The sequence below is a fragment of the Sinohyriopsis cumingii genome, chromosome 10 (assembly GCF_028554795.1).
Source record: "Sinohyriopsis cumingii isolate HCF-2022 chromosome 10, ASM2855479v2, whole genome shotgun sequence".
Taxonomy (NCBI): domain Eukaryota; kingdom Metazoa; phylum Mollusca; class Bivalvia; order Unionida; family Unionidae; genus Sinohyriopsis; species Sinohyriopsis cumingii.
This window is the reverse complement of record NC_142970.1, coordinates 8,905,138-8,931,593: the sequence shown is the minus strand read 5'-3', so window position 1 is coordinate 8,931,593 and position 26,456 is coordinate 8,905,138. Positions and strand designations below refer to the sequence as shown.

Below are 26,456 nucleotides of genomic sequence, written 5' to 3'. Positions count from 1 at the left end.
CAAAACAGTTCTGCGTGAGAAAAAAATGGCAAGTTTCCAATTCAGATCGCAGCCCCGATATAAATATTTCAGTATATATTTTTAGGTCTTTGAAAATTTATTTCAGTTGATATGAATGTGTGTCTTCTCCCCTTACATGCACTCGTGCATAACTATATTCCTATATACAAACAGAAATAATGAAATACTGCTGCTGATGATGATATATGTATATCTGCAGTGCAAAACTAGTACCTAACTATACAATATATAATATTATCCAGGTTTCAGTCCTGTAGAAATACTCATGTAAAGTTTTGCAAACAAAAAGGTTTTCGACTTTTCTGATTTAGTTGTTTGTCGTGTCAATGTTTTGTATTTGCCTTTGAAAAAGACTCATTAAGAGTCGAAAGTGGTCAGGCTAGTTAGATACTTGTTTTGCACTGTACGTTGTCAGTTTATTTTATTTACCTTAATCAATTCCTAACAAACACTTGTGATCCTTTGCTGGATCCAGTGCACTTGAAAGGACTTATTCGCATAGGATTTGTATTCTTTATATATATATATATATATATATATATATATATATATATATATATATATATATATATATATATATATATCTTGAACAAATAGAAAGAGAGTCTGAGTGGATAATACTATAAAACAGTTTTATTTAGTTGAATGACAACGCGAAAAGCAGCAACAACGACACTGTTGGTTCTTGTTTTTTAGAAATTGGTATTAATGCTGATGGTGCTTTATTGTTCTTGTTCATGAAAGTGTCTATTGTTGTTATTTGTTACAATTGCGATACTGTTTAGCGTTAGTGCATGTTTTTACACGGATAATATGAATTTGCGAACGCATTTGCTTCTTCCACAGGTGGCAATGACTGGTATACTGGAGCCGTGTGTTTACCAGGACACAAACTCCTTCTTTTAGGTGGGGGAATAAATACCGCCAAACTTTACGACCGTGGTACTGGATATTTAATCACAGAATCAGATAAACTGAAGTCAAAACCCTGGGATGTTTGTGTATACGATGAGAGCAAATCGCAAGTGGCCGTGGCATTAGGAAATGGAACTATTGAGATTTTGTATATTCAATCTGTGGGACAATCTGCGGTGATCAGACCAACGAGGACCATAAAAACAAAATTAAAAGTTTGTCACGGAGTGTACGCTATGAGAAGCGGAGATCAATTTGTAGTTAGCGGCAGGTCTCCAGACGGTATGCACTGCTGGTGTTTGGTATCAACTACCTCTGTAAAGGTCGAAATGATTCACAAAATATGCCCATACCGAAGCCTCGGTTCCAGTTACGTGGCAACAAATAAAGAGGAATCAAACGTGTATATCTCTTGTGCTGCTGGTCCGAAGTCACAAGATACCGGCGTGTATGGATACGATATTTACAGCGGACGGTACAAAGCCACATACCACCATGTAGATTTGCCATGGCCTAAGAGTATTTGTTTGGACAATAGAGGATACATTTATGTCTGTAACCAATATCCTCCAAGCATCCATCAGCTGACAGAAAACTTGCAGCTAGTGCATGTGTTCAAACAGGGAATCCCACAGTTGCCTTGGGAGATTTGTTTAGATGAACACAATGATTTTTTCATCACAAGCTGGAAAAGCAATGACGTCTCGAGATTTCGGATGCTCTGGAACCAACAAGGTATTGCAATGCATAACACTGCTAAATTACAAATACTGTGTCATCCAAATGATGACACATTTGAGAAGTTTTTATATATATATTATGAATCATTTTAAACCTCCGATGAAATTAAAGACCAACAGCACGAGCGAAAAACATGCATTTAATTGACAGATCTTAAGGCAGTTTCAAAATGCACTGGTGATGTTAACTGGTGCAACATCTGCAAAATCTATTTCTGTGAGCATCATGTACAATGGACAAACAGTGGTCTTTATTTACACGGGGTTACAAATTTGATAGTATGATTGTCCTATTAAAGCGGACTATATGGATTTTAATTACTCGGGATAGTCAGCGGTTTTCGAAATGATTAAGATCATACAATTTTGTATCGTAATTTGCATCCATATCTTTTTAGAAAATGCAATAATATATAAAAGATCCTCCTTTAAGAGAAAAGGAAACTTGTCATAAAAATAAAGACATTATTAAAAAGTTATTGACCAGAAATCAGCTTGGAGGATAATGCTGGAGTATCTCTGCAAGGTAAAATGAATTGTCAACATGGCGGTGTAGTGTTAAATTTTGACCCTCGTTGAATTCTGACCCGCCGGGTCATTTTTCAACGACCGTGATCAAAATTTCACGTTAAAATCTGACCCTTTTTTAAATGTCCTGTTAAATAACGACCCAGATGTAGTATCACATTTTGACCCTCGTTGAATTCTGATCCGGTCGGTAATTTTTCAATGTGATATATATATATATATATATATATATATATATATATATATATATATATATATATATATATATATATATATATATATATATATATATATATATATTTATTTATTTATTTAAGTTGGTTCCCTATCTTTAAATCTGGGTAGCCTCTATCTATTTATCCTGATTCCTATTTATGTTGTTTATTATTATGATGTTTTTATTTTTAGGTATTAATATGTGTTTTTCCTATTTGTGGTTAATTGGTCAGATTACTTTTAGTCTCAGATACTTATCCTTGTCGATTACTCGAACCTCCTAAGAGGGATCAAGGACATCTGATCTGGTTGGTCCCTATTGCGTTTTCTTTATTTTATTTTGTATTGTTATGTCAATGGATATTAATAGTTATTTTTAAAAAATTATAGTATTTTTATAGTATTTTTGTATGATAAAATTGTTTTTCTTTATTTTAAAAAAATTTAATAGGTTTTGATATATAGTTTAATTGTGCCCTATTCGATTACTCGAACCTTCTAAGAGGGTTCAAGGACATCTAATCTGGTTGGTCCCTATTGAGTTTTCCTTATTTTACTAGTTATTGATATATCGATGATTGGCTATTATATTTTTTTATCTAAACCTGTTTTACGTAAGTAGGTTATTATATTTGTATAGGTACTGTTCAGGTTAGGGTTGGATTTGTTTAGGATTTCTGGGAAGGTAACTGGGGATCCTATTTTATTTTGATCTGTTTTGAATATCTCCCTTTCGTTTTTAAATTTAAGGCATACATTGAATATGCGTGGTAGGTCCTCAGGGACCCGGCAATAATAGCAATTACGATTGTGTGGGAAGGGTCATATATGCTTTCCATAACTGGTAGCCAGTTTGGTTTGACCTGTATATATTTTATTAATTATCTTTAGATCTTTACTTTGGAGTACGGGTGGTTTCCTGTTTCTTTTGACTTCATTAATGATGTTGTAAAGTTTCCTACCTTGGGCACTGTCATTCCATTTTTTGCTGACATTTTTTGTCATTAATGATGTTGTTAGGTTGTATATTTCGCTAACACTGTAGTCTAATTGGACGTGGCTAGGTTCGTTAAGTTTTTGTTTAGCTATTGAATCTGCTAGGTCATTGCCAGGTATATTTATATGGAATGGAATCCATAGGAATTATATGTGCTGTTTATTGTTGTTTAAGCTTTTTAGCGTTAAGTTGGTTTGTTTCAGAAAATTTTCTCCGTAGTTGGTATTGTTGTTAAGTATTGAGGAGATGACGCTAAGTGAGTCGCTTATAATTACTGTCATCGGAGTGTTGTTAGTCTCGACCCATTTAAGTGCTTCTTTTATGGCCCAGAATTCTGCCGTATATATTGAGCAGTTGTCGGGTAGTCTATGTCCTACTTTGATGTTTAATTCAGTGATGACAAATGCGGCTGCCGTTTTGTCCAGTCCTTTAGTTTTTGATCCATCAGTGTATATCTTAAGGAAATTTGAGTAGTTGGTGTTAATTTCTTCTGTTGCGATGGTGTGTAATTGATGTTTTTGATCCTTTTTATTGCCATATTTGGTGAGGGAGATATTGATTTTTGGCTCTTCGTTGGTCCAAGGTTCGATTCCGAAGTGCTTGTTTGTTTTATGTTTGAGGTTTCCAATGTAGAGTTGTTCTATAAGTTCGTTCACTAATTTCCCTGTAGGGGTTAGGTGTTGCAGTTTATTGCTAAATGGTTTGTCACATTTTTCTATCGCTATTCTAGTGGGGTGGGAATTTGAGTGGGATGTTAATCTGGCTGCGTATCTTAGAATCACTTCTTGTCGTCGGAGAGCGGGAGTTCTCCGGTTAGTACTAGGAGTTCTGCTAGAGATGTTGATGGTAGCGCGCCAGTGATTGTAATGAGGGCTTTTCTTTGTATATTGTCTAGTTTTTTAAGATGCTGTTTAGGTGCTGAGTTGTATATTTGGCATCCGTAGTCTAGTTTGGATCTAATCAGTGCCCTGTATAGGGTTAACAGTGTTTCTTGATTGGATCCCCAGTCGGTCCCTTTAATGTTGTTGAGGAGGTTGAGGTCCCTGTTACATCTTTTAATTAATTCTTTGATTTGGTGTTCCCAGCTTAAGTGCTCATCGTAATACATTCACAGGAATCGTGCAAATGTTTCGTACTTAATTTCATGATTTTGTATTGTCAGTGTAGGGAGATGCTTGTTTATTTTACGTTTTTGGGGTAAATATTACGGCTATAGTTTTTTCGTGTGCTAGTTTGAAACCCCGTTTGTCAGCCCACTTTCCTATGTTGTTTAAGCTATCTTGTAAGTATTTAATTATTTTGTGGTTGGAGGGGTTTCCTGCTCTCCATATTCCACTATCGTCCGCAAATTACGATATTTCAGTTAGGTTAGATGCCAAGTTCTTATCTAGGTCATTGATCATGAGGTTGAACAGAGTGGGACTGAGTACACTCCCTTGTGGAGTTCCGTTTTCTAAGGGTTGTAAATCAGAGTGAGTGTCACCGACTCTGGTTATTATCTTGCGGTTCGTTAGGAAGTATTCGATGAAGTTATACATTCGGCCTGTTATGGCGTAGTGATTTAATTTGGCTAATAAGCATTTAGTCCACACTAGGTCGAATGCCTTTTCAAAGTCTATGAATACCGCTATGAGGTTTCTGTCTGATTTCCTTTTGGAATGTTGAATAAGTAATTATTAGTAGAAAAAAGTGAGTGTATCATTTAGGGCCCAGCCTTTTTTTTGTAATCATATAGGTAATGTAAGATTTGTGTCTTAGGGGATGTTTTCCTGTACGTGCGTGCTTCAATTATATATACGGAAACACTCGTCAGTCTGGCTACCCATTGTCGACGAGACATCAGTGAAGAATGAGTTGGAGAATAAGCAAACTGTTCGAACTCCAGATGAACCTGTAATATGCCAGGCGCCTCCTGAATGAGGTGGCAGCGGAGGCCATTGCAGAAGAATTAAGAATGAAAGAGGAGGAGGAGCAGAGAAGAAAGAAAGAAGATGAGGAAAAGAAGAGAGGGATCAGGTCTCACCCTATGATGAGACCTAAGTGTGAGATGAAACCTGAGGCGAGGACGCCTCCACAAACAACAGTAACAGTACCACAACGTCAACCACAGCCACAGACTCTTCCACCAGAAGCACAATTACCTGTAGTTCGCCCAACTGAAAGCTGGGAAGAAGAAATAAGGAGGCCACAACATCCTAGACTGCGACATAGAAGAAGAAAGAGGGAAGTTTATATTATCCCAGAGACAGAAGATTGGGATGCTGAGGCTAATCATCAAGCCTCTGCACTCCCATCTGCTACAGTCAACTGGGATAATTACTGGAGCAGAAGATGTGTTTGTGGAAGGTGCCATCACTAACAGGTGTATGTATCTGACTTGTTTAACCAGTTGAAGGAGAGTTGGTATTGGATGATAGATCCGGAGTATGTAGTGGAAAGACTTGAAAGAGAATGGAAGTTCACAGGCAGCCCATTTTGGCTTGGTATCCCTCCTAGATCAACTAATCTTACATCTGAATTGATCTGTTTTGGTACCGCCGTTTAAATTCTCACACTTACTTTTTTGCCATGCGTTATTCAACTGCTATAAGTCGTTTAGACTTGACCGATTGGTTTTTAATTTCAATAAGTATGTACACTATGTACACTAAATTCAAACTTGTTCGGAAAATTTATTCAAAATTTATAACTCTTATGATTTGATTAATTGCAGAGGTGGCTAACACATTATTGGTATATTTTGTCCATTAGTAAAACTGGACATGATTTGGAATAAGTACGGGCTGGCGTTTTGGGGATTACATGACATCCATGGCTGGCTTTCCGAGTACCTTTCCTCCTTTACCACGCTCGGACAACGTACACGTGGCAGTATGTGGAACGATTTCCACCTGCCACAAGACCAGGTGTCCTAATGTGACGTCATCGCTGCCGACTAATCGTAGTGGGCGTCACATACTGCTTGGGTTGACACCTGGGGCATTTCAATCCAACTAAAAAACATGAGTGTGTGGTGTGACTATTCCCACTCATGTTTATTAGCCTTTCAGTCAGGTTGTTAAGGACTAGTTAGTCCTATACCTGAGTGGCTAAATTAAAAAGTACTCTGTGAGTACATAAAAGCCTGGGGGATTAGCCTCATTTTCCTTCCCCCAAGAGTAATTAAAAATCACGCAGTGCGTGAATAAACAAGTGGTACATGTTCGAAAGAACGAAAACCACTATAATCCAACTAACCAACCATCCCAGGCAGCTTGGACTTTGCAAACAATCTGAAAATAGCCAGGGAGAACATTGAAGGGATGATAGAAGAAGAGGTAAAGAAGTTGAGAGGTTTCATCTCGCCTGAATATGTAAGAGTCGGAACATTGAAGCAGTCTCTTGAAATTGTTATCTAAGTCAGGTGTTTTTGGATGATATCTTCAATTTTACAGTGTGGGCTTTTGTCAAAAGGGGACGGGACCAAGTCCATAAAGCAGAAGAAATTATGAAAAGGGTCTTGGAAGAAGAAGTCAAGAACGTTAAAGACACATGGGCTAAAGATAGGAAAGAACAAGAGAACAGAAAGAAAAAGAAGCATCTGAGAGAATGAACAAAAACTGGATGAATGTCCAAGAGAAATGTAGAGCGATAGGTCATCCAGACTGGATTCCTGAGTCGGAACACAAAAAGAAAGGAATATTGGGAAAATTTAGGAGATGGATAAAGAAATGGAGAAAGTAGAAGAAAAAGCAGAAGAACCAAATGACTTTCATGCCTAACCCTCCCCAAAAAAATTATTTTTTAAATGTGGTATCAGTGTTTATAATCCACGATATATTCCCATGTTTATTTCCCCTTGACGCTAGGCAGGCCCATGATATATTCCTATGTAAATTTTCCCTTGATGCTATACAGGCCCAGGTTGTACTTCATAGTACTTGTAGCTATATCGTCCCAAGGGACCTTGTAATGGTAATTCCCATTGTCGCTATAACTCTTGTCGCCATATCGTCCCAGGGTGGTTTGTAATGCTAATTTCCATTATCGCCCTATCGTCCCACTATACTATGATGTCGTTCTTCAAATGTTGGTCTACATCTGAAAGTGCTCTACAGGCGTAGGCAATAATCTTTCCATTATTAGTTAATAATGTGCCTAGACCGACAGGAATTGCATGTACAAGTAATTGCGTTTCCTTATTAGGATCGAATTACGCTGTTATTGCGTTATTTTATTAAATTCTGTTTGAGTTTTTCAAACGCTTTATCGTTTTTCACTCCATTCCCATGGTTGATTTTGTTTCGTTAAGGCTCGAAGAGGGTCATTGATTGTTTGATGGAACGCAGCAGGCGAAGTACAAACAAAATTACATTATATCCATTTCAAATATGGAAGATAAATATATTCATAATTTCATTACTACACGTACTGCATTACATTGCTTTTGTTGATTTTATACATACTAATCATTTCCTTATTGACGACTCATAAACCCATGCATGCATAACTTAAAACAATATCCGTTAAAAAATGACCCGGAAATCTGATCAAAATTCAACGCTGCGATCCGTTTTCAACGACTGTGAAAATCAAAATTCAACGTTAAGAACTGACCCTGGGTCAACTTTCAACGTTAAAAGCAGACCTGGAGGGTCAAAATTCAACGAGGGTCAAAATTTAACACTACAGCGGCAGTTTCAGGATTACGATGGCATTGACCATGTCAGTATGAGTTGAAGGCATATGGATTTACATGTGTCTATTACTAAAGCAATTTAGCTTTGGTTCATTTATATATGCAGCACCAGCTACTATTCACGAAGTTTGTTGGAAACCAAACTCTAGTATTATTTCGCATCCACTGTACACATTGTCTAATAATACGATTAATCGATATGGAATATTTTGAAAAAACAATAACGTGATCATTTTTGACATTAATAACCTTTGGGGAATATACCGTTACCTTTCTAGACATTTGCCCATCAGATCAATACTGTAAATTAAATATCCAGGTATTTACAAATATTCTGCTATAAATGGAACATAATTGGTAATGCTTCACATAGTTTCATAATACTGCAAATCCAATATTCTGGTATTTTCAAATATTCTACGATAAATAGAACATAATTGCTAATGTTTCACATGGTGAGATAAATAGATAATGCTTTATAAATATTCCACATCGTGAGATAAATAGAACACTATTTGTAAAGATTTCACATCGTGCGATAAAACCTTAGGAACATTAAACGTCTACTCACTGAAAATATTATACTACACTAAGCATTAAAGGGAACTGTACATTTGATAATGCAGCGTGTGCAGTTGTTGAGGAGCTACTTGGGACTCAATGTTTTTCAGGAAATTAAAGAACACACACACATATTACCTTGCGAGAAAAGAGGGCAGAAGGGGTTATCTACCAGTTCGATTGCCCACAGTCAAAAACACACACACATTACATTGCGAGAAAAGAGGACAGAATGGGTTGTCTACACTTTCGTTCGACTGCCCATAGTCAGAAATATAATTTAAGCAAGATGTCGTAATTTACGTCATGCAGGGGATTTTTTATTTACATTTAGGGAAATTGCTTGCATGTAGGGAATTATTTGGTAAATGATACTTCCTGAAGTTGTAAAGAAACTTGAGTACATATAGAAAAAAAAATCGCTTAGTATATATGAACTTGTGCGGAAGTTATACGTATAAATGATCCAATTATCTACGTTATGAATGTTTGCGCTACTAACTATTAAGTACTTACTACACAATTATGTAGCAATTACTGGCAAAATTATGATGAGATTGACATTTTTTACACACACACACACACACACACACACACACACACACACACACACACTTTTCTCATTAATCCATTTTAAAGCCAATATATTTGCATTTGCATTCAGCTAGTGCATGATACATTTTTTTGTGACATATGACTTGGTGGATTTGGTTAAAACATACACAGGGAGAAAGGTACAGCTGGCTCCAGTTTGTTTGGTAAAACTTCAACACACACATAACGAATCATATCCTCTGTGGCAGCATGTATGTATTATAATTTCCTATTGTTTATAATACGTTTTCACGGTATTAATGTGTTTGCATTATCGATATTTTTTAGAGTATGTGATAATTTTTTCTCGGTTAACGTGTTATCGCTTCTACAGAATTGATGAATAGTAAGCTGTGTGACAACATGTTTCCAATATAATATTTTCTAATTGTATGTGACAACGTTTAGCTTTTATTAAAGACATTGTCAAATGACTGATCGCGAATGCTGATTACACTTCACACGCAGATATATTACTCAAAAAGTAAACTGAATATAAACCTTATTAAGGAATTATGGTTAGCAGAGTTACATTTACTCTCATATGAAATAAACTTATTAACTCAGGGTGGTTAGTCCGGTTAAATTATTTTCATATGAATCTAACCTTACTAACACATGTGGTTAGTCAAGTTACAAGGGATCTCATATGAATCAAAACCTTATTAACACATGTGGTTAGTCAAGTTACAAGGGATCTCATATGAATCTAACCTTATTAACACATGTGGTTAGTCAAGTTACAAGGGATCTCATATGAATCAAAACCTTATTGACACATGTGGTTAGTCAAGTTACAAGGGATCTCATATCAATCTAACCTTATTAACACATGTGGTTAGTAAAGTTACAAAGAATCTCATGTAAATTAAGCCTTATTAACACAAGTATTGCTCTGACCAGATATCAAAGCAGCGAATTGTTGATATTTGGCATCAATACGTTGGTCAAATATAGCTTATTCAGTTTACTTGAATCGAAATATACAATGTTATTTATATGTATCCAGAAGAATATAACGTGCCTCAGTAAAAAATGATTTTATGCTCCAATTATTTTTTCCGGTTTTTGCGCATGTTATAAGTTATAATTGACACACTCTTAGTGTAATTTAATATGTGAATGAAATAGACGTATAGCTGCAAGTGGATGTTTATTCCTGAAGTTTAATGCTTGGTATAACCCACACATTAGAAAGCATTAGTCTCAACTATTGTGAAGTACACGTTTTTTTTCTCTGATATCTTACTATTAGTAACTACATATGCAGTACAAGTAACACTAATAATTTATTTCTTCAGGATAGTGTGGGTGTTTTAGGGACGGTCACTTATACGTACATTTTTAAATGTCTTGCCATGCCTAATCGATAACTTCAGGATAGTGTAAGTGTTTTAGGGACGGTCACTTATACTTACATTTTTAAATTTCTTGCCATGCCTAATCGATAACTTCAGGATAGTGTAGGTGTTTTTGGGACGTTCATTTATACTTACATTGTTAAATTTCTTGCCATGCCTAATCGATAACTTCAGATTATGTATTGAAATGTGAGTATAAAAGACTAACACATGATACTTGCTCTTAGTTGACTAATACTATATGCTCAAGTTTTAAGTTTATTACAAGAAATATGACTATACATCGATATTAAATGAATACTAATTTACCACATTGATTTATTTTTCAATAAAATTCACGGGCACATTATATTTCTAGTCATGAATCAGATATTTAAATTTAAAGATGTTTCAATTTTAACTGAAGTCTTTCAATTAACACAAAGATAATGCATCACTCAATTAAATGCCATACTCAGTTTTAGGTCCTCTCTTCTGCTGCATTTTATATATAAATGATTTTCTGAAATGTTCAAAATATATTTTAGTGTCTATTATTGCAAAGATGAGACATCAAAATATATAAACAACAAGATGTTATCACTGTTGAGAGCAAACTAATGAAGATTTACATTTTCTTCAAATCGTATGACAATAAGACGAGCTTAAAATTTAAGGAAAGCCCACGCTGATCTCTTCAGCACAACGAGCATCTTAATGTACAGAATTGTACTTAGAGGCAAATGGTAAATATTAAAATTGTTAAATCTCTGTCTTTTATGTATCCGGGTTGATAATACTTTATCTGTGTCCAAAGCACTTAGAAACATTAAAACAGTCTGATATATAAGTGTTATAAAACTTTAAGATGCTTCATATAGAATCAGTCGTGCAATACAGTTGTTTTTCCATATGTTATCAACTGATGTACTGTGTAGGGAGAACACAGTAATTCACGTTATTAGGGGAGAACACCGTAATTCTTTAAGATGTCGGGGAGAACACCATAATTCTTAAGATGTGGTTTAGAACACCGTAATTCTTATTATAAGCAGAGACTAAGCAGCGTAGAACTAACGCAGTCAGTGTGATTTTAAATGCTGAAGATGTTTTAACATGTACATCATCTCTTTTCAACACTCTTAGATGGAAGCCAATTTAGGATATTAATTTAGCAAAGCTGTTTTTACTTTTCAAGGTAATACATAAATTAGCTGCGAGGCATTTTAATGCTTTTAGGTTTGTTAGGAACATTAGGAAAATGAGCATATGGGTGAGTAAATGGAGTATACGGTTGAATAAATGGAATACATGATTGAATAAAGCAGAACACAACTAAGTGAATGGAGTATACAGATAAGTCAACGTAACACACGGCTGGGAAAAATAGAACACGGTTGAATAACAATAACATATACCAAAAGTTCGGAAAGATTGTTTTAAGACACCATTTTCGTACGCTGGCACGGATTTTGGGAAGGCCTTACAGCAGGATTACAAAGAAACACATTATGCTTCCGATTTTAACAAATTATACCTCTGCAAATGTTGTCAGGAGGAATCCTAATCTCATGACCGCATGACACTTATGAGTGGTAACGGTGGTACATCCACGTGATAACTCTGTATTTTCCTTGTATAGTTTGTATGAAGGCCTGGTCTGTTTTTGTATTTTGTAATGCATTAGATGTTACCCGTGAACATTTTTACTAATTTAATGTATATTTATTTTAATTGAAGGACCATAATATAAACTAGGAGCGAGATGATTATGTCACCGTTGATAACTAAAATATTTTATTATTATTATTATTATTATTATTATTATTATTATTCTCATTATTATTCATGTTATGCTTATAATAGACGTTATGTAACATTTGTCATTTTTCTGATTGTGACGGACGAAATATCAAAGTGACAATATCTTAAAAAGCTTTCTTTCTTTAAACAAGATTGTAAAATAAAGCCACATATAATCCATCATAAAATAACTTAGCAAGAGCTGGAATGTGCTTTATAATGTGTTGGGTTATCTCTAGGCTGGATATTTTCTTTTCTTTTTAGACGCTGACACGACTTTGAAAGCTGCGTCAAGCAAAGGGAAGGATGTGCATTTGAACGTTGAATATTCAAAGACCTCAACACAAACAGACAAAGGCTTAGTGAGTTGCCCTAAATGTTACTTCTCAATTTTATTAAAACAATAAGTATCGAATTTAATGTCAATTGATTCATTGTAAGTAAATAAGAATAGGGTATTATCTCACAATACTTTAACTCGTTCCACGAACTGTACATTCCATTTGTACGTTTCATTCGATTAAAAGGATTTGTTTTTCATATTACAAGACGAGTGTCAATGATGATACTTGATGCATCAAAGTTGCTAACTTTTGTTTCATTATCTAACCCAACAAATAAGTCACATTTGAAAACAAAGAATGGTCTTTTTAAGGTAATTAAAGATACAGAAATGATTTGTTGTCCAAATTACATTGTTACAGAAGATGGCGTGAAAAGTGAGTAGATGATATATTTATCTTCTCCACAAAATTTAGTCCCGGATCAAAACATAATAAATTAATATTTATATTAGTCATTGATTTATTCAATTATATACCGGTGTATAAAGGTATTTGGCGTTGCATATTCCTTTCAAATAATTATCCTTGAAAATAGTATGTACGCTGTATCAATGATATAACATCAGATGTATACATTTTTCTTTTAAAGAAAACGAGGCTTGCCGAGTTTCCTTTTAATGAAAAGTTTATACAACGAGTGGTATATCATTGATACACCGTACATACTATATGTATATTGTATTTATATCACATACATATATACATATTTGCCCTTTAACGGAGTGAAGATATGCCCGGGAAACTGTGTATTGACCGAGTGAATGAACTCACATCCCCGCGAGTGTGTCCGCTACAAAATATAGTTGCATGTTTTTTATTGTTGTTCACAACCACATTTGCAAATTGATAAGATGATTGTTTTCTTTTTGAATTTCTATTTGTATTTACATTGATTAAATCAATATAATACACACTTATGATTTAAACATGAAATATTGATTTCTATAAAGAAAGTAGAGCACTACAAATACGTTAGCCCCTTGAACACACTGAACGCTCAGGAATTCACGTACTGGCGTATGGAAATAAGCGTGGAATAGAAACTAAGCGAAATGACGAACCAACAAGAGGTAATACAATTATTTTGATAAATTTACAGTTGATCCAAGTCATTATTCTGCTCTAATTAACACTAGTACCGACCATACAATTCTCTCTCTCTCTCTCTCTCTCCTTTTCCGTTGGACGTCTTGACTTAACTTGACCATCATTCATAGGTCCAGAGACATCGTATTATGACCTTAAGCGTAAATCTCCAACGCTAGTTTCGTGGATTTTGGCCCGTATCTTGCGTCGATGAGAGAGAGAGAGAGAGAGAGAGAGAGAGAGAGATAGAGCGGTCGTTGTGTGGTGCAAAATTTTATAACATTTTCATATTTATTTGATAGTAATCGATTTTGTTAGAACATTATAATATGTTTAATAAACATCAACAACAACAACAACAAAGCATTCAATACGTCACAGTATGTGCGCCTTGTAACCGACACTATTTAACTTATATTGTCGATAGGATGTTGTTACTATGTATTATTGATATTTTGAACACTGTGGATATATCACAAGGAAAGTGTAAATATACTATTACGAAGAACCATATTCTTCTAATTTATTTGGTAGAAATTCAGTTTTAAGGTTTGTATCCAGCTCAAATTGTTTTTCTCTCACACTCTATATTTTTGCGTATGTTGCCCCTTATGCATGATAGGGGAGAGAGGAACGGAAAAAAGAAAAGATTGCCATGAAATTGTGTACCATGTTAAATTCATTTTGAAAGCTGCGATAATTAATACATTTTATCGTTATTTTGATACGTCACTAATGATTGATTCGTGGAAATTCACCAGTAATCTATAGGCCTGCAGTTAAAAGAAAGTTTATTTACTCGTATTATTGCGCCATGGACGGATAACAGTTTGGTATACCAATATTATTGGTGTATCAAATTGTAATATACCAAAACTTTAAAAGTCATGTTATTATTAATATATGTGGTATAAATCAATTTGATATACAAAAATACTATTGGTAAATCAAATTTTGATCAGCCCATGGCAGAATAATACGCATATATCAACATTTTTACGAGCGTCTGCAGTTGATTCTAGATCAATGATAAATTTCCACGCATGAATCATTATTGCCGTATCAAAATAACGATAAAAAGTATTAATAATCCCAGTTTTCTAAATGAATTTAATATGGTACACATTTTCATCAAAATCCTTCCTGCTTTCTGTTCCCCCTCCCCTCTCACACATAACGGACAAATAGGTAGAATGTGGAGTGGAAGAGAAAATGAATGTGCTCACATTTTTTTTTTGATTTTTATCTACAGTGTTTAGCAATGATACAAAGTTGCAAATCATGTCGACATTTCTCGGTTCCGTGGTACACATGCTGTAATGTGTGTTTTGTTTTGTTGTTGTTTTTTTTAAGTGTGCTATAATGTTCTAAATAAAAATCGACCATTATTAATTAAATATGAACATTTTCAAAGCTCTCTCTCTCTCTCTCTCTCTCTCTCTCTCTCTCTCTCTCTCGACAGTCATAGCAAGATACGGGCTAAAATCATTGAAATTACAAGCGTAGAGGATTTTCGTTTTTGTCATCCCACCATGTCTTATGACTTATGAATGAGGTAAATGTTGTCAAACCGACCAAAGGATGAGAGAGAGAGAGAAAGTTTTAAAGTTAAACCGACGAGAGAGAGAGAGAGAGAGAGAGAGAGAGAGAGAGAGAGAGAGAGAGAGTTTATGGTCGATGGTACTATTACTACGAAGAATAATGACTTAGATCAACTGTAAATTTATGAACATATTTTAATTACCTCTTGCTGGTTCGTCATTTCTCTTTGATTATATTTCACATTAATTTACAGGCACCAGTACGTCAATTGCTAAGCTTTCATGTGAATTGCGGAGCTAACCCTGTATTTATAGTGCTCTATATTTATCATTAATACCATCTTTCATGTTTAAATCATAAGTGTGTATTATATCGACTTAATCAATGTGAAGAAACATAGAAATTAAAAAAAAACAACATCAACTTATCAGTATGCAACGGTGATTGTGAATAGCCACAAAAGGCATACAACTACATTTTGCAGCGGACACACTCGGAGATGTGAAGGAACCCTTCACGTGGTCAATACACAGTTGCATGTAGTAAATCTTTACTCCGTTTAAAGGTCTAATATAAAGGGAGAATGAGGCCCAATAATCTACTTTTAAGCAGGTGGTCTTATACAATAAATCTTTACATAAACAATGTATGTGATATAAAAAATATATATATACAATACGTAGGTTGTATCAATGATATTTCACTCGTTGTAGAAATGTTTCACTAAAAGGAAACTCAGCAATCCTCGTTTCCTATTAATGAAAATTTATTCATCTTGTGGTATATCATTGCTACAGCGTGAACGTACGTATATATATATATATATATATATATATATATATATATATATATATATATATATATATATATATATATATATATAATGGATCGAGAGGCTAAGGAATTATCAATCTCTTGGTCCTTAAATGGAAACAAATAGATTACAATAAATGTAAACGATGGTCGGCTAATAGATGTGTAATAAACAAGATCGAAAGGGGTTTCTCATGGCGTGTTTAGAAATCGGCTATAGAACCATGACATAAAACAACATATCCTTATCAACATTTTAGTTACGAAATTTATGACTTTAGCATTTAGATCATTATTGTGGCTTCTAGTTTACTTATGTTAAATTTTAGATTGTGGAGAGCAATGAGAGTAAGTACGAATCTGTTCAGGGCCCCGAGTGACCGAGTGGTCTAAAGCGCTCACCATTCCGGATCACTGCCATATCACCTCTGTCTGCGTGGCTTCGAGTCCAAGGCTCGACTGGCGTGGGTACGTGGGAAAGCCTGCCAGTAGCTTCTCGTGGGTCGGTGGTTCTTCCCTGGGTTTTTCAGGGTTCTTCCTCCACCAGTTCTACTGGCCGCCATGTATAGCCTATCTTTTGCTGAAAAATGGCGTTAAACCCTAGAACAACAACGAATCTGTTAAGTCCGCGTCGAATATCGTAACGCCTCCCTGATCAAGGCACTTAACTCTAACTGAATCGATACTATATCATTTTCTAGTTTTTCTATCTATAAAACAAAACCAAATTAAATCATACAATGTTTATGATCTTTGCAGCAATGCAATTTTTTTAGTGCGATGAACTCGCTGAAGTCGCTTGGTGTCCCAATGGAATTTAACATTTGGCCGTAATGGTTATGAAATTTTTACGTGTCCATGGGAATTTAAGATTAGGTCGTCATGTTGATGAAATGTATTTGTTCAAAGGAAATTTAACACAGGAATGACACTCATGGTATAGTTGGAATTTAAGACAGAGATGGTTCTTAGGTGACAAAGGGACTTTAAAATGGAGATGCTTCTCTATCGACTAACGGGGGTTTTCATGGAAATAACACTATGGTGTTTCACGGGAATTTAACATGGAAATGGCACTATGGTCTCACACAGGAATTTAACATAGGAATAGCACATAGGTGTCTCAAGTGAATTTAACATGGGAATGACACACTAGTTTCTATTGATAATTTAACATAGACATGGCACTCTGACGACAATAGGACTTTAGTATTGACGTGGATGGCAGTGGGTCTCTATGACGACAATGTAAAAATTATACACGCAATGTATTCTCGCTGCCATGAGTGTCAAATAAAGACCTATAATGTCAAACCTATGGAACGTTTTGTAGCCGAGGATTTCCAATCTGGTCGCTATAATGCTTTTACTTTTGTTATCATATAATTTTCATTCACACCCAAATTGCGTTTTATACTACTAATCGGTAAGTTTTTGAGTCTATGAATCTTATTTCACCAAGTCAAGAAGAGCAATTTACATAAGAACTACCATCTCACAATTAATTATATACAGAACAAAAGAAATAAAAATAAAAATAAAAATACTCGCACTGTAAGTTGTAACAAGTACAAAAGGCTTTAATGTAAACTGTAACAAATATAGAGGTAAAACTAGTAATGTTAAAGTCACATGCTGAACTATTTTTCATCAGAATTGCGCACGTGGTTAAATTGTTTTCATAATTTGATGAAGTTACCTTTATTGCATACCATAATTGTCATCAAAGGGTGATGAACTGACCTTTACTGAGTGTCATGGTACCGTCTTCACAGAGTGATGAAATGACCTTTCTTGAGTACCATACTAGTCATCATAGGGGATGAAATGAACTTTATTGCATATCACAATTGTCATCAAAGGGTGATGACTGACTTATTGATTGCCATAATAATCATAATTAGGGTGATGACTGACCTTTTATTGATTGCCATAATAGTCATTATACGGGGATTACTAACTTTTATTGAGTGCCATAATAGTCATTATATGGGGATTACTGACCTTTATTGAGTGCCATAATAGTAATCACAGGGTGATGCAATGGCCTTAATTGCATACCATGATTGTCATCACAGGGTGATGGAATAACCTTTAATGCGTACCATAAGCGTCCTCATAGTATGATGAACTACATTGCGTATCATAATTACAGACGGTATTTATGACTTTGTATCGTTCGTGTATTTTAGGTACATGGAGGGACACCAGGCGTAAATACAGAAGAAATACTTTATGCAAAGTCCACTGAGGACGCTGAAGACCCTAACCTAGGTATCCCTTATATTACATTTAAATTATTTTAGTTGCAGACTGAGTAAATGAAAATTTTAATGAATAAATTAGGTGAACGTTTGACAACTGGAGAAAACTTTTCATGATATTTCATAAACTAAGCTATTGGTGAACTGTGTAATTCATAAAATAAGCTATTGGTGAACTACGTAATTTATAAACTAAGCTATTGGTGACCTATGTAATTCATAAACTAAGCTATTGGCGAACTGCATAATTTATAACTGAGCTATTGGTGAACTATGCAATTCATAAACCAAGCTATTGGTGAACTGTGTAATTCATAAACTAAGCTATTGGTGAAATACGTAATTGTTGAGCCTTTGTGAAAGCAGCATGATTAGTAATATCAGCTGGGTGTTTGAAAGAAACTAATAGTGGCTGAGTTTTGTATGAAAGGTTCTATAACACTTTGCCTTTTGGAGAGCCTATTCGATTGTCACTCCAATGCACCTGTAACTGTCACTTGAATGCACTCATAGTTGTCACTCCAATGCACTCATAATTGTCACTCCAATACACTTAATTGTCACTCCAATGCATTTATAATTGTCACCCCAATGCACTCATAATTGTTATTCCAATGCACTCAAATCCTGCAGGAGGTAAAAATGAGGCATCTTTAGAAATACTTTTAATAAAAGAGATCAAGTAATTCACTCCGTTTCCATTCGGCAGTACATGTGCGCCACGTTTGTTTGATATTTTTGCATAAAGACAGAGACCAATATAAACACTCAGAACTCTTCAACCCACCACCAAATATTTATAAGACCACGTTGTTTCCTATATTTTTATTCACTGTTAGTAATTTTAAGCAACATATCTTTAAACAAATGTCAGCATACATAATGCGAACAATGCCACGATTACTCACTCGTTGAACAAGAAGGGGTGAAGGAAATAGTAGAAAATGTCATGCCATGTTAAGAACATTATTGCCAAAAAGTTATTTTGAATTTTGAAATGATATAGCAACTAATCAAAATAACAAGAATGACGATGTACTTCACATATGATATCTACTACTGTAAGAATGATCATGTGTTTCACATATGATATTATATTATATTTTTGTGCACTTTATTTATCAGTCGTCCATTAAAAATACCTGGCTGGTGATAAACTATAACAAATGATATCGACTTGGGTCTTTCTATGACACAATGACCATATATAATACCTCTAATATGTTGTATTTGAACACAGTTGTATCTAATTATCACTTTTTCCACGTACTTTTATAATAATGACAGGCATTCTTATCTACAAAATAAAAATATTCAATGTTTTGATTGTCAGTAGCATAGTAAATATAAACCCAATCAGTACGACTTCAAGCCAACCAAGTTCTCTGCCTTACTTAAAATAATTTATTTCATTTCTTTATTTGGAAGCACATCGTTGTTTTCACTATCTATACCGTTTTAAGTTTCTTTTGTATCATAATAACTTTAATTTCAGAGTTGTTAAGAGTTTTTTTTATAAAATAGCATCTCCACCTCTTGATACCATTCCTCTTAAAAAAGCATCTCTAACTCTTGATACCATTCCTCTTTGAAAAAAGCATCTCTACGTCTTGATACCATTCCTCCTCAAGAAAAGCATCTCTACCTCTTGATATCATTCCTCTTAAAAAAGCATCTCTACCTCTTGATACCAGTCCTCTTAAAAAAGCATCTCCACCTCTTGATACCATTCCTCCTCAAGAAAAGCATCTCTACCTCTTGATACCATTCCTCTTAAAAAAGTATCTCTACCTCTTGATACCATTCCTCTTAAAAAAAGCATTTCTACCTCTTGATACCATTCCTCTTAAAAAAGCATCTCCACCTCTTGATACCATTCCTCTTAAAAAAGCATCTCTACCTCTTGATACCATTCCTCCTCAAGAAAAGCATCTCTACCTCTTGATACCATTCCTCTTAAAAAGCATCTCTACCTCTTGATACCATTCCTCTTAAAAAATCATCTCTACCTCTTGATACCATTCCTCTTAAAAAAGCATCTTGATACCATTCCTCTTAAAAAAGCATCTCTACCTCTTGATACCATTCCTCTTTAAAAAGCATGTCCACCTCTTGATGCCACTCCTCTTAAAAAAAGCATCTCTACCTCTTGATACCATTCGTTTTAGAAAAAAACATCTCTACCTCTTGATACCATTCCTCTTAAAAAAGTATCTCTACCTCTTGATACCATTCCTCTTAAAAAAGCATCTCTGCCTCTTGATACCATTCCTCTTAAAAAAGGCATCTCTAATTCTTGATACCATTCCTCTTAAAAAGGCATCTCTAATTCTTGATACCATTCCTGTTAAAAAGCATCTCTACCTCTTGATACCATTCCTCTTAAAAGCATCTCTACCTCTTGATACCATTGCTCTTAAAAAGCATCTCTACCTCTTGATACCATTCCTCTTAAAATAGCATCTCTACCTCTTGATACCATTCCTCCTCAAGAAAAGCATCTCTACCTCTTGATACCATTCCTCTTAAAAAATGCATCTCTACCTCTTGATACCATTCGTCTTAGAAAAAACATCTCTACCTCTTGATACCATTCCTCTTAAAATTATCTCCACCTCTTGATACCATCCCTCTTAAAAAAGCATCTCTACCTTTTAATACCATTCCTCTTAAAAAGCATCTCTACCTCTTGATACCATTCCTCTTAAAAAAGGCATCTCTAATTCTTGATACCATTCCTCTTAAAAAAGCATCTCTGCCTCTTGATACCATTCCTCTTAAAAAAGCATCTCTACCTCTTGATGCCATTCCTCCTGAGGAAAAGCATATCTACCTCTTGATACCATTCCTCTTAAAAAAGCATCTCTACCTCTTGATACCATTCCTCTTTAAAAAGCATGTCCACCTCTTGATGCCACTCCTCTTAAAAAAAGCATCTCTACCTCTTGATACCATTCGTCTTAGAAAAAAACATCTCTACCTCTTGATACCATTCCTCTTAAAAAAGTATCTCTACCTCTTGATACCATTCCTCTTAAAAAAGCATCTCTGCCTCTTGATACCATTCCTCTTAAAAAAGGCATCTCTAATTCTTGATACCATTCCTCTTAAAAAGGCATCTCTAATTCTTGATACCATTCCTCTTGAAAAAGCATCTCTACCTCTTGATACCATTCCTCTTAAAAAGCATCTCTACCTCTTGATACCATTCCTCTTAAAAGCATCTCTACCTCTTGATACCATTCCTCTTAAAAAGCATCCCTACCTCTTGATACCATTCCTCTTAAAATAGCATCTCTACCTCTTGATACCATTCCTCCTCAAGAAAAGCATCTCTACCTCTTGATACCATTCCTCTTAAAAAATGCATCTCTACCTCTTGATACCATTCGTCTTAGAAAAATCATCTCTACCTCTTGATACCATTCCTCTTAAAAATTATCTCCACCTCTTGATACCATCCCTCTTAAAAAAGCATCTCTACCTCTTGATATCATTCCTCTTAAAAAATGCATCTCTACCTCTTGATACCATTCCTCTTAAAAAATGCATCTCTACCTCTTGATACCATTCGTCTTAGAAAAAACATCTCTACCTCTGGATACCATTCCTCTTAAAATTATCTCCACCTCTTGATACCATCCCTCTTAAAAAAGCATCTCTACCTTTTAATACCATTCCTCTTAAAAAGCATCTCTACCTCTTGATACCATTCCTCTTAAAAAAGTATCTCTACCTCTTGATACCATTCCTCTTAAAAAAGCATCTCTGCCTCTTGATACCATTCCTCTTAAAAAAGGCATCTCTAATTCTTGATACCATTCCTCTTAAAAAGGCATCTCTAATTCTTGATACCATTCCTCTTGAAAAAGCATCTCTACCTCTTGATACCATTCCTCTTAAAAAGCATCTCTACCTCTTGATACCATTCCTCTTAAAAGCATCTCTACCTCTTGATACCATTCCTCTTAAAAAGCATCTCTACCTCTTGATACCATTCCTCTTAAAATAGCATCTCTACCTCTTGATACCATTCCTCCTCAAGAAAAGCATCTCTACCTCTTGATACCATTCCTCTTAAAAAATGCATCTCTACCTCTTGATACCATTCGTCTTAGAAAAATCATCTCTACCTCTTGATACCATTCCTCTTAAAAATTATCTCCACCTCTTGATACCATCCCTCTTAAAAAAGCATCTCTACCTCTTGATATCATTCCTCTTAAAAAATGCATCTCTACCTCTTGATACCATTCCTCTTAAAAAATGCATCTCTACCTCTTGATACCATTCGTCTTAGAAAAAACATCTCTACCTCTGGATACCATTCCTCTTAAAATTATCTCCACCTCTTGATACCATCCCTCTTAAAAAAGCATCTCTACCTTTTAATACCATTCCTCTTAGAAAGCATCTCTACCTCTTGATACCATTCCTCTTAAAAAAGGCATCTCTAATTCTTGATACCATTCCTCTTAAAAAAAGCATCTCTACCTCTTGATACCATTCCTCTTAAAAAAGCATCTCTACCTCTTGATGCCATTCCTCCTGAAGAAAAGCATATCTACCTCTTGATACCATTCCTCTTAAAAAAGCATCTCTACCTCTTGATACCAGTCCTCTTAAAAAAGCATCTCCACCTCTTGATACCATTCCTCTTAAAAAAGGCATCTCTAATTCTTGATACCATTCCTCTTAAAAAGGCATCTCTAATTCTTGATACCATTCCTCTTGAAAAAGCATCTCTACCTCTTGATACCATTCCTCTTAAAAAGCATCTCTACCTCTTGATACCATTCCTCTTAAAAGCATCTCTACCTCTTGATACCATTCCTCTTAAAAAAGCATCTCTACCTCTTGATACCATTCCTCCTCAAGAAAAGCATCTCTACCTCTTGATACCATTCCTCTTAAAAAGCATCTCTACCTCTTGATACCATTCGTCTAAGAAAAAACATCTCTACCTCTTGATACCATTCCTCTTGAAAAAGCATCTCCACCTCTTGATATCATTCCTCTTAAAAAAGTATCTCTACCTCTTGATACCATTCCTCTTAAAAAAGGCATCTCTAATTCTTGATACCATTCCTCTTAAAAAAAGCATCTCTACCTCTTGATACCATTCCTCTTAAAAAAGCACCTCTACCTCTTGATGCCATTCCTCCTGAAGAAAAGCATATCTACCTCTTGATACCATTCCTCTTAAAAAAGCATCTCTACATCTTGATACCATTCCTCTTAAAAAAGCATCTCTACCTCTTGATACCATTCCTCCTCAAGAAAAGCATCTCTACCTCTTGATACCATTCCTCTTAAAAAGCATCTCTACCTCTTGATACCATTCGTCTTAAAAAAACATCTCTACCTCTTGATACCATTCCTCTTGAAAAAGCATCTCCACCTCTTGATATCATTCCTCTTAAAAAGGTATCTCTACCTCTTAATACCATTCCTCTTAGAAAATCATCTCTACCTCTTGATACAATTCCTCCTCAAGAAAAGCATCTCTACCTCTTGAGACCATTCCTCTTAAAAAGCATCTCTATCTCTTGATACCATTCCTCTTGAAAAAGCATCTCTACCTCTTGATACCATTCCTCTTAAAAAAGCATCTCTACCTCTTGATACCATTCCTCCTGAAGAAAAGCATCTCTACCTCTTGATACCATTCCTCTTAAAAAAGCATCGCCACCTCTTGATACAATTCCTCTTAAAAAGCATCTCTACCTCTTGATACCATTCCTCTTCTCTCTTGTAATGGTAATGTTCATGATCTTACTCTAATACTGGTAATGTCATTCTCCTTCTTCAATTGCTTGTAAAACCAATCCTCCCCTACTTGAATTTGTAATAATATCCTCTTCCTCTTGTTCCTAGTAAGGTCAATCAACTTCCTATTGTGTTGGCAGTGCAAAGCATAGTCTTATTCTGTATAACAATGCTTATATTTGTTTTCCGAAAAGACCATCATAAATATATTGGGTAACACGCAGTTGCTCCTGCTGGTAATGGGAAAAGAGGATGAAATCCACAATGTTTTCTTTTTTAAATAAGCCTCTGAAATTTAACATCTACACCATGACCATAACTTTTTGATTAATCATTCTGTTCCTTGTGTTTCTGTTAACACTGATTAATTTAAACCTTGATGTTTTTTCAAGTCTCCTAGCGAATGGATGTTGTTTTGTGCGCAAGTTTTGATTTTAATTTTGTGCTTAATTATGTTCAGTCCAAATTCCTTGAATTAATAAAGTTCATTAAAATCATTTTGTTTCAGAAATTTTCGTTTAGATAAACCGGAATATTGAATTGCTTTTGATGTTGCACCGTGAGCCGCACCCGTGGCAACAGAAAACATAGTGCAGGCAGTATTATTCCTAATAGTGTTAGAGCAAACATTAATACGAAGGGTATGGTTGCAAAAAAGATAGAACCCACATTGTTTAAACATTAATATTATTCCAAAATATTATACCCTTTTTTTCAAGAAAACAAAATTCGTAACCGGAACAATTGTGCCATAACTACCTTCCAGTGGAATCACTTTTAATATTATTGTTGTTTATATTAAATATGTATTCTGAATTATGTAATTTTGTTGATTTGATAATGAAACATAAACTGTGGTAGAACTCATTATAATATATGGTTGTACAATAACATTAATCTTATTATATACTGTATTTAATGTTAAATAATGATCATTTAACGTAATAGCATAACAATCATATTGTACATCTAAATCTCCATATTGTATATTACCACCTAACTCCGACATCAATAACTCAGTATCATTGGAAATCACTGCCGGTTTTAAGCATGCTTGCCAGCATCTAAATAAAATTGGGATATTGAGTTGTATAGTCAACACTATTAACATTTGTGCCTGTGGCAAGGCCTGTATATTTACGTATAGCTGCTTGAAACAGATATACTCTTGAACAGTGTTTACTTGATTCGGTAAATTGCATTTGGAATTCACTCACACGATATTGTAACAAAACTTAATCTTAAATCTTGTATGGCGAAATACCATATTGATTTGAGCTTGGCTAATACTTCTGCCAGCAGATTGAATGATAGAATCGCATGCCTCAGAAGTCGTTCAGATACATTTGGTGCAATTCTCCATGTAATGTTCAAGTTATTCATTTGCATATTATTGATTGTTGTTCAGCTGTTCTAAATACACATGCTTATTAAAGTTATAAATCAATTTTGTTTCGATATCACTTGCTATTGACCGTGCCATTTCAAGTTTGGGCAACCAAAATCTATCGACCTTGACAGTGTAAGTTGCGGCATTCATAATCTAATAACAGTGACAACTTAAGTTTGTGCATCCATAAGCTAATTGGACAAATGTTAAATCTACCTTTAGCAGGTGCTGCTATTTTGATACAATTTTGTGCATCACGATTTCTATCTAAACTTATTGTATGATTAACATTTTGAAATACTGTCTATATCACGGCATACACCAAAATATACTAGATACTGATCAATATAATGACACGTGTTTGTTGCCAGTGGAGAATGTGTGTTGTCTTGAACAATTGTCCAGTATCAACATAGCTGGTACCATCGGCAAGACCATTAGTTACCGCCTCAGCTGGAATTGTTGCCCCTGGTATTAACACAGTACATGTTTTAAATCTTCTAAAAGTAGTACTGCCGCCTCTACTATCTATATACCACAGCATAATGTTCCTGTCGAGTTTGCATACGCATTGGACTAGGAAATTAGTCTTGTTATGGTAATAACTAGCGGGATATATATGTAAATGTGTTATCACATTATCATCTATTAAAACTGGGCAATATGCAAACGATTCCATGCATTATTAACTGAGATTACATCATTATCATTATAATTTAATAGTAGTGTGGCATCTATTGTCAGCTTAAAGATTTTTGTATTAGTATTAACTGGATATCATTATTCATAGTTTTTATGATATGTTGGTCATCCTTATTTTATTACGTTTAAACATGGCGATACAACGTGAATAAT

The 26,456-nt window shown here is 34.8% G+C and overlaps 1 protein-coding gene across 4 annotated transcripts in view; it reads left to right on the top strand.

Moving 5' to 3' along the window:
* The window catches only part of LOC149789581 (uncharacterized), a 74,348-nt gene that overhangs the window by 15,107 nt on the left and 32,785 nt on the right, over nt 1–26,456 (top strand). For all 4 annotated transcript variants that reach the window (XM_089971603.1, XM_089971605.1, XM_089971601.1 and 1 more), the window contains 3 exons: nt 868–1,671; nt 12,658–12,755; nt 18,371–18,452. In XM_089971603.1, coding sequence (XP_089827729.1) covers nt 868–1,671; nt 12,658–12,755; nt 18,371–18,452 — 984 coding nt within the window. The remainder of the gene's footprint in view (nt 1–867; nt 1,672–12,657; nt 12,756–18,370; nt 18,453–26,456) is intronic.